The following is a 14,022-nucleotide window of genomic DNA, read 5'->3' on the forward strand; positions in this document are numbered from 1 at the left end:
GGCAACCCCACAGAGAGTGTTTCTTAAACTGGCACATGGTTAAGAATGAGCCAATTTTACTACCCCAGAGAAAGCAAAAGTAATTGAACACTGAGCTTATCCCTAGATGTTATTTTTGGCCACTGGCTTCTCCCTCTACTCCAGTAAAACCATTGCTAGAAATCAATTCTTTTGAAATAGTTGTTGGTGGATATTTTACTAAAGAGCAGCTTCCCTCTTTTAAAATGCAGTGGAAAATGTAACATTTCACTGTTCAGGTAATTACATAGTCTGGAGATCTTGCTGTTTCCCTAAATGTATTCCTCTTGGATTTATTGCATAAAAGATACTTTTTCTAGATCGCCTGAGTGTTAAATTTCTACAAAGCTCTTCAGAGATACTTGTGTTAAAGCTTTGGTCCCCTGGACTTCCTATTTTATGACAGTATCTGATTATTTTTCTGGTATCTTTAAGAAAAATCATGAATGAAACTTAACTTTCCACTTTTAATTTTCCAAGTGAGTGCCTGCAGAGAAAGAAGCAGTGTGATCAATGAAGATCTTAGGTTTTCATGTTGAGTAACATCAAATTAATTGAATTCAGAAAGCTTGGGCTGGGAGGTTGAAACCCCACTTGTAGTTTGTAGTTTTTGGTTTTATTAGTAATAGGCATTTTGCATATATTTGTGTGTATTCACTGGTTTTTATTCTTTCTTTTTCATGGTATATGTTCTAGTTCATGGGGAGATTTCCTTTTGGACACCATTTCAGGGCTTGTGTTTGATACTGCAAAGGAAGATATAACATTACGGACTGGAATACCCCGGCAGCTGCTCATGGTAAGAGTAAAGAAAGGCATGTGGAGATGAAAGTGGCAGCATCAGCCCAGGCCAGCCGAAGCCCTGCCTTCTGGGGATCCAGGATTCTTTACTCAGCTGAGCCAAGTTCTTTTGCTGTGTTGCCTGCTGAGCTATATGATTTGCAGAATGAATGGATGCCATCCAGAGATCGTGGGTGTCGCATAAACAACTCTCTTACTTTATTTCACAGTGATAGTAGCAGGCACTGTGGAGAGCTTGTTGAATAAATTGGCCAGGAGAAATACACATGATGGGAAATGAGGAGGAAATAGGTTTGTTCCAATGATGACTTAGAGAAGAAACCCACTGGAGACCCAGGCCTTTGTGTATTCGCTGGTGCTCCTGCATATTTTTGCATTTTGAAATATGAGTACTGTTTGGTTAGTTTTGAGAAGATCATTAAATGAGGGCTGGGTGGAGCAAAAGTGAAGCAGGCACCTTAGAATAGTGACTTGCTTTCCAAAGGCAGAGCCAGACTGCACTATATGTCTAAGGATTCTTTCTAGGTAAAATCCTGAAAATTGTTCTTTTTTTTTATTAACAACAGGCAGCATAACATGAATGGGTTATGAAGAAATAATAGGATAAGGTTCTTAAGAGCTCTATTTATTCCTGTCCTCTCTTGAAATGACACAGAATTTTGTCTGTAGTGTGTGGTTGGTGTTAGGCTCAGCATACTACTGTGGAGACTGGGACCTCGGCAGTAAATTCTGCTTGGGTCCCCACCAAGGCTCACTTCTGTGTTTTTAGCAGGTGGAAACCACAACAGTTGCAACAAGATTAAGTGGCTTTTTGAGGACTCTTGCAGACCGGCTGGAAAGCACCAAAGAACTGCTTTCATCAGACATGAAGAAAGATTTTGTTATGCACAGACTCCCCCCTTACTACACGGGAGATGGAACAGAGCTGTCGATACCAGGTGGAGCTTTCTGTTTTCTTCTAGGTGGTTGGGGCTGGGGCTGGGGTGGGGGACATTTGAGGCTTTCCTGGGTAGGCCCCTCTTTGAGCAGATGGAAATTAAGAAGCAATTTAATATTAATGTGGGCATAAATCCATTCTTAGCACATAGAGTTACACTAGGTGGACTGCACTCATTAGCATCCTGTACCTCACAAGTCATTTGCAAAGAACTTATAGCATGCTGGAAAACAAGAGCCCTGTCTTTGGGTTAGGAATATATATATATATATATATATATATATATATATATATATATATATATATATACATATACATATACACATACATACATACTTATGGGTAGACTCTGCTAGTCAAAATCTTCAAGAAATTTTAAGAACTTAAACATTGAAATAATCTTGTTGGAATTAAGGCAAAGGTGGGTAAAATGTTATCATTGTCAGATGAAATGCAAGAAAACTGAAGTCACCACATAAATTAGGTGACTAATTTATGACAGGTTTAGGCTGCAGCTGACATAATGCCCTCTGGATAGAGGATGTCAATGTTTTTAGGAGAGGCTACAGAGAACAACCCCTTGAACCCAAAGTTGTATTTATTGATTTGTTGCAATGGAGAAGACTGCACACCATTGGAAGGGCATGAGAAAGGACTTAGGGATGTGGGCCTGAGCTAAGTGATTTTGGAGAAGGTTCGAGGAAGTAGAGCATTGCTTTGGATTGATGCTGTCAGGATGAAGGATTTAGAAGAGACCCGGTCAGAATCCTTCTTATCCAATGGGTAGGAGGAACACATAAGGCAATGTTACGACGGGTGAGCAGCAGCAGTCATTCCTTAACCAGGTGGGAGTGTGGTCACTGGCGGTTTGGACAGTGTTCTTGTTTTTGCCTGAGTTCAGATATGGGTCTAGAATGTTTTCATCTTGACCTGTCATGGTTAGGGTGGTCCTATCTGACACTGTTGCTTTGTAAAAGGCCTTACCAGCTGCCAGGCCAGCTCACTGGCTGCTTCTCTTTTTCAGAGTTGAGTGAGGGGTGTATTTTTACTAATCACCAGGTGAGAACCACTGAAATAAACAGTACTTTGAATTTTGAACAGAACTTTGAGTTAAGAGATTTTTATTGCATCGACTCAAATCAAGTATTTTACCAGCAGTGTTTTAATCTTTAACAGAACAGAATTTGCTAAGTTCCATCTTATGACTCAGAATGTTTTCCCTAATGGTTTCCTTGTCTTAGCTCTTCTAGTCAATAAAGTTGTACCTCCCTAAGAGTCTCCCCACCCAGAGGACCTTGTAAGGCCTGTCAGTTGTAGTGACTGCCTTTTTACTAAGTTAAGTCCACTTTAGAAAAGAGTGACTATTTTTTTTGTGAACTTTATTAGATAGCTTTTATCCGACACTATACTTGACCTACATAGACTTCCAGGGCCACACAGTTAAGAATAGTTAAGAATTGATGGAGTGGTACAGTTTGAACTCAGATAGTCCCTTGTGTGTGAAAAGCTGTTGGAGGATAGATACTGGATAAATAAGTGCTCAGGCCAGATGGCAATATGTCCCAGTCTACTGCAAGTAGCTACCATGTTTTGATGGCATTATTTTTACCTGTTGAATGTACTCATGAACTTTTATCTAATTGTGTATCTGTCTTAACAATAAAGATAGCTCCATAAGCATAAGGATGCAAACTCATATTTGGATTCACCTGCAGACTATTAGTTTCCTAACCATTTGTACTGCAAGCAAGTTTGAATGGCTGGTTTCCTTTTTTGAAGGTTGGATTTTTCTTTGGTGTTTTCTAGGTGGAAAATTACCAAGGTTGGACAGCATAGTGAGTCTGCAGTTTAAGGACCACATCATCCTTACAGTAGGGCCAGATCAGGATCAATCTGTGAGTATCCAAGAGGGATTTCCTCTCTTCCCAGGGTCTTTCCACTATAGGCCTCAGTTTATTATTCAAAAGGAGTATTGGTCACTGCCCTTCTCCTTCAGGAATCCATTTGTGTTCAGTTTACCATCACTCTGGTCAGATAATGCCAAAATCTTACTGTTCCAAATTTTCCTGTGTGTTGGATACTTGAGGGCTTCCTCTCATCCCCTCAGAGTCTCCTCCTTCATTTCTAGTTATGTAAATATGTCTGCTCTTGGCTTCCCATCCTACTGCAGGCCATGTTTTTGAGAATCCCTGCTTCAGTCCCTCTCTGATCATTTGCATCAATTTCTGTGTGGTTTTGCTGATATTTCTTCTCAACTTCTAATCCCATAGATCAAAAATAATAGTCTATACTCTGTAACCCTGCTATCTATCTAGCCCATGATTCTCAAAACTAGCTGACTGTGGAATCAGCAAGAAAGCTTTTAAAAAATTAAATTCCTGGGGCTGGGATTGTGGCTCAGTGGCAGAGCACTTGCCTAGCATGTGTGAGGCACTGGGTTCAGTTCTCAGAAATTCATATAAATAAATAAGGTCCATTGACAACTAAAAAAAGAATTAAACTCCAAGTCTCCTGTGGTCTGGGTTAGAACCTCTGCATTTATGGTTTTTTAAAGCTCCCTATACTAAGGACCTTGAGGACTGTCCCATACCCTGTTTCTTCCTCATCAGCTCATTTGGAAGGTGCCCCATGAATGACTGAGGAGGAATTCACACGTCTTCTATGTTGTACCAGCCATCAGGGCCAGACCTGGAAGGGTTGACATATATAAAACCTCAAAAATACACTATTAAAAAAATTCTAGTTATTTTGACAACCAATTACTTTGAGACAGTGTGTAACAAAGAATGACAAAAGGTTCCAGAAAGAAGTAGGGGTCATTCGGGAGGCTATCACAATTCAAGTGTCATTCTTCTATAAATTACACAGCTGTTTTTTTTTAATTAGCTGCAAAGTGTACAGATATGATTAATATAAATCAAGTTCCTGAAGATAGCATCTTTTAAAATAATGACTTTTAAGTTCCCATTGATGAATTATAGAATGTGTATATGTCCATATAACTTTTTGCCCAAAGGATTCTTCTTAAAGATTAGATATAATTTCATTTGAGCAACATGACTTTAAGATTTTTCTTAGTGTTCACTTACTGGAAAACCCTCTTAGTACTGAAGCACTCAATATTTTGTTGATGACTTAACATTCTTTTCTTTAAAGGATGAAGCTCAAGAAAAGATGGTTTACATCTATCATTCTCTAAAGAATAGGAGAGAAATACACATGATGGGAAATGAGGAGGAAATAGAGGTTTGTTCTAATAGAAACAATGTCATTGCTGAGATTTGGGTGGTGGCTGGGAAGAATTAATTATTTTTTTATTTGTATGTAATATGCCTTTTATGGCTGTAGTATGGACTTACCACTTGATATCACTGTGATACAGACCAGTTTTAAAAAGATACTAGCTGGAACCTGTAGCTTTATAGGAAAAGTAAAATAAATGTAAATGTAAAGCATTTCAAATGACTAATAATACCACTACTTAAATTAGAATGATTTTCATCTGATTTAAATGGGCATCAGCAAGTCTTGTGACTTCTCTAAGTTTATAGTTGATGAAAAGAGCTTATCTGAAGTTTCTGAAGGGTATCAAAAACAATAATGTAAGGTTTATGTGAAAATGCCACTTCAGCAAACTAAGTTTTTTAAAATTAAACTTATCCTTTTTCAGTCTCATGGACTTCGTTTCCCTTTTTCACATGTGGATGCACTGAAGCAAATTTGGAATAGTTCAGCAATTTCTGTCAAGGACCTGAAGCTTACTACAGATGAGGAAAAGGAAAGCCTGGTATTATCCCTCTGGACAGAATGTTTGATCCAAGTAATCTAGTGATGTTATAGAATCAAATAACTGCTGTTTTACATGCTCATTTTTAAATTTTTTTAATGGGAAGTTGGGTAGGAGAAAATTGTCAACCGTCCTTACTTATTAATATATGGGAACATGGAAGGGGGGAAAAAAAAAACAGGAAATTACAAGGTGTCCCAGAATGTGACAAAACCATATTTTTGACAAATTTATTTAATCCAGTGTGGTAGAAAAGGCACAACTCCAAAAATGTATCATGTAGAACTAAAATGTCATTAACCTTTGTTCTTTGGAAATAACTTCTTTAATGCGCCTTCTTGGCTCTAGAACAATTTTTAAAATATTAACATGAAAATTTTTAAGTTTTTTTTTTTACAATGAAAATATACATACCTTGGTGTATACACAAGCTTCCTTGTTAAAATAAAGTTATCCCTATAACATTAGTCTCATTTAATAATACAGCCACACCCATGGGAGGCACTCAACATCTATGGACTTGAGAAAGTTTTTAGATTCTGCTTAAAAGATGACAAAAGCCTGAGATTTCAGGGGGAAAAAATATTTACATGGAAACACCAAGTCTATAAAAAATACTCAAAATAGTGGGTCTTGAGTTTAAAATATTGTTATTTTTACATTCTAAAGTGCATATAGGTTGATATTTTTTAAAATATCATTAGAGAATTTAATCTTTCTATATAAAAATAGAGTATTTTTCTGCATTCTGGCAAAAGTTGGGAATGAAAGAAACAGTTGTCTCAAGGTACATTTAAATCCAACTCAGGAAGGAAAATGCTTGCGAATTGTGCTTTTAAAGGTGGTAATGATTATTGGAAACTAAGTAAAAATTATTTCCTGATTTTGCTTTAATATAAGCTATTTAAAACGGGAGTGAAAACTAGTAGAGAAATCAACTGCACCTTTACTTGAAAAGTAAATTTGGACAGAGTTTTATTTCAGGCAGACAAAAATTTGACTCTTATATAGGAGTGTCATACTTTTCATGAACATTTCTCCTTAAGGGCAAATCAAGCAAAATCTAGGGCAAGGTATCAGCACCAGGACAGGTGACCCAATGCTAAAATGTGAGGTTGGCACTCCAAGGTAACATGCATTTTCAGTATGAAAGACTGAGCAAAGAATGGCCACAGAAAATATTCCAGTCCTGGTGCCTTTTGCCTAATAAAGCTGAGGTCCCTCCAAGGAGTCAGTTAAAGTATTTAAATACTCATGGGATACTTCTATTATAAAAGCTTCAATATAGAAATTTGAAGACTTATTTACACACAGCAGCAGCTTAAGAGGAAGTCTTTTTAAATACATTTTCAGATGTTGCTAAAATTATTTTTTTACAAAAGTATCATGTTGCTAAAATTATTTTTTTTACAAAAGTATGATATAGTTTATTTTCCTGTGTTTTGCAGTCATACAGGTGTCTGGGATATTAATAGCTAATACAGGTGACAGCATCACCAACATCCTATAATGGGCCATCAGGAATAGCATTCATGGTTGGTAGATAGGAAAGAAAACACAGACTTCCGGAAACTTGCTCACCATAACTGGAATCCATCAGGAATAAAACCTTTCCCAGAAATCATACCATTTTCTTCATAGATACACTGAGTAACTGGCAAGAATATAGTGCAAGAGCAGCAGTCTTAGCTCCTGAAGGAAAAGTTGATTCTTTGCATCGATTCAGTAGAGAGGGCACAGTAGCTTCCTTTCTACATGCACACATCAGTGAGGGAGATGAGGTTCCTTTGCTCCTTCTAGGGATGGTGTTGATTCTCACAGTATTTCAATGTCCCATTTCTGTGTTTCTTTTCCCTCCAGGGGCTGATTTACAATGACATGAGTCTTGTCACAATAGTTTCCTCCTGAAATAGAAATTCCAAAAGAAAAGATTATTTGTTCACACAGGTGCTAAGCAATTTCACCATTTTCACAAGCTTTTGTTCAGCCTACTGCTTAAGTAGATGAATATGTCATTTACATAGTGGTCTGAAGTGAAAAATAGAGTTTGAACAGGCGTAGCCATTATTCACCTCAAATTGGACCTTATTATGACTCACATTGAAAAATTAAGAGGTATAATACGTGATTGTAGAAGCAGTGTGCCCTAACAATGCCATGATTGAGAACAAACTGCTTTGAGAGAACTCTGGCTAGATTTCAGGTACTGTGTTTTTGTTTCTACATCAGCAGAGGCTGTGTGACTAAAGCCAATTAAAGCAAAAGCCATGAGTAATATGGCCATGACCTTGCTGAAGTAAAAAATAAGGTTAACTGACATCTACCTAAATTTTAACTGAAGACTGAAGGACCTTGATGACTCAGGAGAAGAAGTTGGAGATGTTCCTTTTCAAGAAACAGATGACATTATGGTTTATGATGCTTCAGTTGAGAATTGTTCCCAGGGTTTACAAACATTACACTTGCAAATTAAAATTTTACAACTTTACTAATGAACAAAAACCTTTTTTAAGACTTTGTTGTTGGGCTTTTCCTGCTTGATGCATAGTGTATTGGTTTATAAAAATAACTTTTTTCAAGCATAAAAGCATAAAGGATCATTTCCCTCATATATCAGAATGTCCTTTACTCAGAAGAGGTTTAGAACTTAAGCTGATATCCAGGGATACAAACATTTGCATATTATCAAAGGCCCACCTTTAACATCAAGGACAAGTTGCTCACTGAGATAAGAACTGATGGTTCCATTTTTATTCAGTCTCCATTTTTGCCTGAACTGTCCATGTTCAGTCCATAGGGCTACCTTAGCTCCAGGTGTGTCCCGGCCACCAATCACATCAAGACATGTATCACTGGCCTAGAAGCATTAAGAAATAGAATGGCAGTACCACATTATATTTGCTAACATCAATTTAATAGGGCCCCTTTTCTTCCAGATGAAGAAGTCATAGACATCTAAGTTCCATGTCTTAAAAGAATAGCCTATAGTATAATTTGAGTAAACATCTTAAAAGGGAGGAGTTGGTACAGAAACTGAAACAGAGGGTCCTGTACTTATTTTTAAGAGGGCATGCACATTTGACAACAGTGTTCAGTAAAGTTTTATTGACTTGGAATTAAATGTTAAGTTACTGTTAGCTTAAAATGTATTATGTTGATCTTGTTTTTCTTCTAAAAATACTGGATGTGCTGAAGATAATCCAGACAATAATTGTTTTTAGATGCTTTTCATTTTTGAAGCATGAGATTTATATAAGTCATTAGTGATACAATGAAACATGGTTTTAATTTTTTTAACCTAATGTTCTGCGCTCCACAGTATCAATAATGAAGGGTCACAAAATAAATGAAACTAGTTTTCATTTTCTTAACATCTTCTAATAACAGCTGCTTCTACTACTTCATTCTAGATAAAAATTCTTAGTCGATTTTACTTATATGCTTTAGTACTACACATAAAGTGTTTTTATGATCACACAGTGAACTGTCTCTAGGAAGCTGCAGTTTCATTTATGCCAGTTAATTTAACTAGATTCTAGTTTCCAAAGCCAAACACCAAAAAGTAGGGTACTATATCAGTGGGGATGTTTACCTTGGATTTAAAAAGTCCTCGACAGTAATACCAGATCTGAGTATTCTTTCCACTGTAGGGAGAGATGCACACAGACATCGCCCTTGTGTCCGCTAAATTTCCAGTGACTGTCAGATATTCATCTTGGGCTCGGTTCTTTATTCTGATGTACACTGCAGGCTGTGATGGGAGAAAAAGCCATTTAAAAATAACTTTTCTAAGCTGGAAATTAATCCTTCCAAAGAAGGAAAGCTGTGAGGCAAAGTGAGAAGTGATTAGATATTTACATCACTTTCACTCTTATTTCCTTTAGCTAATATGTATAAATTTATGTTTTCTATTGCTCCTGAGACTATTCAGCACAAAGCTGAAATTGTACAATCTAATACTTCCTGGAAAAAAAGGGTAAAAGGTAATATTTTCATTCACTACAACTGTGTGTGGCAAGAGGTAGGGCAGTGAAGAATTCAGGACTTGGTGGACTTTGCTCAATAATGTATCTCAGCTGTGCTGAGAAAGGTAAGGGAGTAGGAATACAGGCAAGAAACAACCTACAAGACAAGAACAGTAATCAAACATTCTGTCTCCACCTGTGATTAAATGTCAAATGACTACAGTGAAAAGTCTTAAAAAGCCCAGGTAGGCAGAGAACTAGAAGCTCTGGTAATCTCTCTTTACCTAGGACTTTTATATGTCTTCAAAGGAAGACACCATGTATGTTTAATCACTACTTTGGTATTCAAAAATCGCATAACAAAGGAATTATCTCCTTGGCCTGGAACATACAAAGGAATTTTTAAAAATATACTAAATCTGGGAATACCACTAAGAATAATAGCTAATATTTATTGCACCTTCAGTATCTTGTCAAGCAATAATGTTAAATGCTTTCTGTGTCATTATGCTAAGATATACAGAATTCTTACTGTAAGAATTAAGGGTAAGAGTTATCTGTAAGGATTGAAATCAATACAACCCTTTCTGAAAGTATGGTTACTGACCTAAGTTTTAAAATAAAGTTAATATAGATGTGGACCCAGATGTATCTGCACGAAAAACCTTCCTGCTAACCAGCATGCTCCAAAGCCTATGCATAAATGCAGTTATTATTCTTAAGACAAAGGGAATAAGCCGAGTTTCAAGGGTGGCAGGGTAGGTAAGATGAAGGAACAGGGTGCTCGATGGAAGCTCAAGAAAAACCATGAAGCTCAAGAAAAACCATTCTTTCGGGGTCATGATTTAGGCCTCCAGCCTCAGTAAAAATATAGGATATCAACATTTCCTCCTGTGGTCAAGTGTTGGTATCTCAGTCAGAACCTTGGCTAAGTAATAATAAATGGTTTGGTAGTTAATGAGAGAGCACTTTCACTCTAAGAAATTTAAGTGCTAGGTAAGTGCAACATGGTATTAGGGTTAAGACCACAAGTGACTATTCTGCTTTTGAAACTTGTGATACATCAAAATGAAGGTAGTTGAATTTTGGTAAATTGCTATCATGTTTAGCATTCCTCAAGAAAGAAATATTCTGAGCATTTAAATTGGCAAACATAAGGATAAGTTATCTGGTCACTTAGATCAAGTGAATATGACCTCTGCTTAGCAAAACGTTTCAAATGTTTCAGACCACTACTTGCACATTCATGGCTGCAGCCAGAATGTAGTTAAATTTCTATAATTCAGCCTGGTCTCCCAATGCAGCTATTATTAATTCTAGAAGTTTAAGTATATCTTTATTACAGTTTCATTACCTTGTACATGTAAGAAAACAGGTATGACCTTCACAGATGATAGAATTCCAATTACTTTAGGACTAAGCATCACAGTTTTAATCAATTAAACCAAGCAAAGTACTAATTACCCTTATTAACACATGTGTAGTCTGACTCCTCTGTAATTATACTTAAAAACACTGATATGCATTATAAGTACCTTAGTGACTTCCTAATTCCCAACTTCAAAGAGGATCACATTTTAATTATTCCTGAGTTTCTAAATATGCACTAGAGCCACACCAATATCCTTGCCAAAAAGTTAAATATAGCCCCCAAATTACTATTTTAGAAAGCCAGAATTCTGTTGCTGGGTTTTAAAGCTATGGCCTAAATAAACAGGGAAAATAATCTATTAAAATTTTTTTAAATTAAATGTTTAATCAGAACTTGACCAGGTAGTGCCTAAAGCACAATGCAGGAGGAATATACTTATTGTCAAATAACTTTCATGTAAAATTAGAGGCTATTCTTTTTTTGGGGTGTGGTACTGGGGATTAAACCCATGGCCTTGTGCATGCAAGGCAAGCACTGGACCAATTGAGCTATATCCCCAGCCCTAGAGGCTATTATTCTAATTATTCTTTATCTCAGGACCTTGAGGAACCACCTTCCCCAGCATGGAACCACCATTCAAAAATGAGGACAATATTCTGTGTTAAACTTGCCTACTAACATTATTTAAAACAGGATTCACAAGATTATGCAGCTGGTAAAGTAAACAATTTCCACATGTATCTTGCATTTTCCTTTAGCTTTCCACTGGGATTACCCATCCATGGTTGTGAGAGGAATCAGCAAGGTGCAAAGGTCCTGGGGTCCTGTACCACAGTGCTATGCCAGGAAAGTCATTAGTGTTTCAGTAACCTCAGAAAGGCACCTCTGGCTTGCTCCAGGGCCATTGTGAATAATAAACTTAGAAATGAATGTTTTATCAGCAATATGAGCCAAGTGTTGTATCAGGTCCTTTGTGTTATTTAATCCTCACAACATTGAGGTATAATCAATGTGATCACTGTTGAACCAAGAGAACCCAAGGGCAGTGGAGGCAGGAATGGTGTGTATGAAGTTTATGGCAAGAGAAAATCAAGTAGGTTAAATTTTATACTTAACATTGTGTCAGATCCTCACCTGAGAGCCTCCACACTTTGGACAATATGGTGGCATTGCAAATGCTGATCTTATTGGAGGAAACTATAGTTGCTTAAGAACACTTATTTTAAAATATCACAGACTTGGTGTCAAATCTTGGTTCTGACGCTTGAATTACTAGTTTTTACTTCTCTGAGTATTACTTTGCCATGTGGAAAATGGGGGTGACTGAACTGTTATCAGAATCAATTGAACAAGTGTTTCTAAGTGATTAGAGAGTTGATGGCATATCTACTCACCATCGTACCCCTGACGGTTTCACTTGGGCTTTTCACCTTCCCTGAGACTAACCCCCATCAGGCCCTCACATATTGATACTTCTCTGATCAAAGTACTACCTGCAGCTTTTGATGATCATACACTGTCATAAATATTATTGCTTTGCGTTGGACACGTTTTACCCAACAAAAATGTAAATGTAAAATGCAAAAATGTAAACCATACCAAGGCAGAAACCATGTTATATATAACAGAAGACCTTCCATTATATATAACATGATTTCTAACATTCACTAATCCAGATATACAGCCCTTGAGCTCTGCATACAAGGTATTATATGTGGTGATAGGCACTAGAGATGGAGTAATAAGCAAAATATGAATAAATATGCAAAGCCACTGCCTTGACTGGGTTTCCAGTAGAGTGGTAAGAACCCAGTCCAGCTGCACCATGTGGTCATAAATGACACACAGTGTCCTATGAAGACAGAACCAGGCCTTTTAGGATTCTCATTTAGATTAGGAGAGGGGTGGGGTAACATTGGTGAGGACCTGACACATTGAATTCAGAGGGGTGATTAAAAATTAGCCAGGCAAAAAATGAAGAACATTCTACACAAAGAGTATAGCTTTGTTACAGATTGAGTGGGACAGCATTCTGCATTCTGGTGCATGTGGCACAGCTATGTGAGGAGGAGATCCTCAGAGCTGAGGCTGGGGAAGCAGGAGGTAGTCAGATCACAAAGACCACACTGAAAAGCAAAGATTATATCCTAAGTGGGAAGCTTTTGAACAGGAGACTGACAAGCAGTAGGTGTGCAATTAATACTATTTTAATTAAATTGCCAGGATCCAACCCGAGTATTATGTAAGTGGGAAAAGAATCCAATACTAAGAAAGTAAAACTGGTATAGTAACAAAGTTCATTGTTGTGTCCACTGTTTGCTACAGAACTTACAGTATCTTCTTTTTCCATGAAATGTGAATATGGCCAATAAAATTTTATCTTTTTTGTCTTTTTTTTCCTTATGAAAGAAAATTTTACATGAATCAATGCTTAGATAAAATTCTTTTAAAAACAAATGAGTCAAAAAGAAACAGAAAATCTGAATAGTTCTGTGGCATTTAAATAAAATGAATTTATAATTTATGGACTTTAATCAAAGAAGATTTAAGGACCTAAATGTTTCACTGGAGAATTTTTATCAAATATTTAAAGAGGGAAATAATACCAATCCCACACAAAGTCTTTCAAAAAATTAAAGAAGAAGGAACATTTTTCAACTAGTTGTAAGATGCTAATATTATCCTAACACACAAACTAGGTAGAAAATAAAACCAAAACAATCTATAGGTTAATATTCCTCATAATGGTAGACACCACAATAAAATTTACTGTGGACCTTAGATAAAATTCTACAAGTTGGATAAAATATACAAAATCCTTGCCTACTAGTCCATTCTCTTTTCTACATAAATGAAAAACTAAGTACTTCAGATACTGTGTTTATGATATGTCCTGGCAGAAAATCAAGCTATTCTGGGTCTTAGGTTTCTCTGCACTTTACCTGCTTCATGGGACGAAGGGAACCTATGGTTTTCCATCTACTAAATGCTGTCCAATTTGGGATCTCAGTAGGATCAAGTAGAATTTGTCTTCCTAGGAAGTTGGGACCTTCATATGCTATCCATCTGCAAGAAAGAAGCAAAGAAAATGGGGCACTACACAACAAAAGGCTATCTGTTAGTAAAAAATCTGCTATGATTC

The 14,022-nt window shown here is 36.7% G+C and overlaps 2 protein-coding genes across 10 annotated transcripts in view; one reads left to right on the plus strand and one right to left on the minus strand.

The window, feature by feature from the left end:
* Riox2 (ribosomal oxygenase 2) overlaps positions 1-14,022 on the plus strand; it is a 43,814-nt gene that overhangs the window by 17,632 nt on the left and 12,160 nt on the right. For 5 of the 9 annotated variants that reach the window (XM_021734217.3, XM_021734218.3, XM_078044411.1 and 2 more), the window contains 5 exons: positions 715-817; positions 1,589-1,757; positions 3,563-3,651; positions 4,913-5,002; positions 5,427-6,005. In XM_021734217.3, the coding sequence (XP_021589892.1) occupies positions 715-817; positions 1,589-1,757; positions 3,563-3,651; positions 4,913-5,002; positions 5,427-5,585 (610 nt within the window). In that variant the 3' untranslated portion in view covers positions 5,586-6,005. Of the gene's footprint in view, positions 1-714; positions 818-1,588; positions 1,758-3,562; positions 3,652-4,912; positions 5,003-5,426; positions 6,006-14,022 lie in introns of those variants that run through there. The other 4 variants (XR_013436932.1, XR_013436933.1, XM_078044413.1 and 1 more) reach the window with 2 other exon arrangements.
* The window catches only part of Crybg3 (crystallin beta-gamma domain containing 3), a 111,964-nt gene continuing 103,564 nt past the window's right edge, over positions 5,623-14,022 (minus strand). Inside the window, exons 19-22 of the mRNA XM_005336767.5 lie at positions 13,823-13,946; positions 9,136-9,294; positions 8,241-8,400; positions 5,623-7,447 (exon numbers count right to left, since the gene is read on the minus strand). Coding sequence (XP_005336824.2) covers positions 7,359-7,447; positions 8,241-8,400; positions 9,136-9,294; positions 13,823-13,946 — 532 coding nt within the window. The 3' untranslated portion in view covers positions 5,623-7,358. The remainder of the gene's footprint in view (positions 7,448-8,240; positions 8,401-9,135; positions 9,295-13,822; positions 13,947-14,022) is intronic.

This window comes from Ictidomys tridecemlineatus, chromosome 3, assembly GCF_052094955.1.
Source record: "Ictidomys tridecemlineatus isolate mIctTri1 chromosome 3, mIctTri1.hap1, whole genome shotgun sequence".
NCBI lineage: Eukaryota > Metazoa > Chordata > Mammalia > Rodentia > Sciuridae > Ictidomys > Ictidomys tridecemlineatus.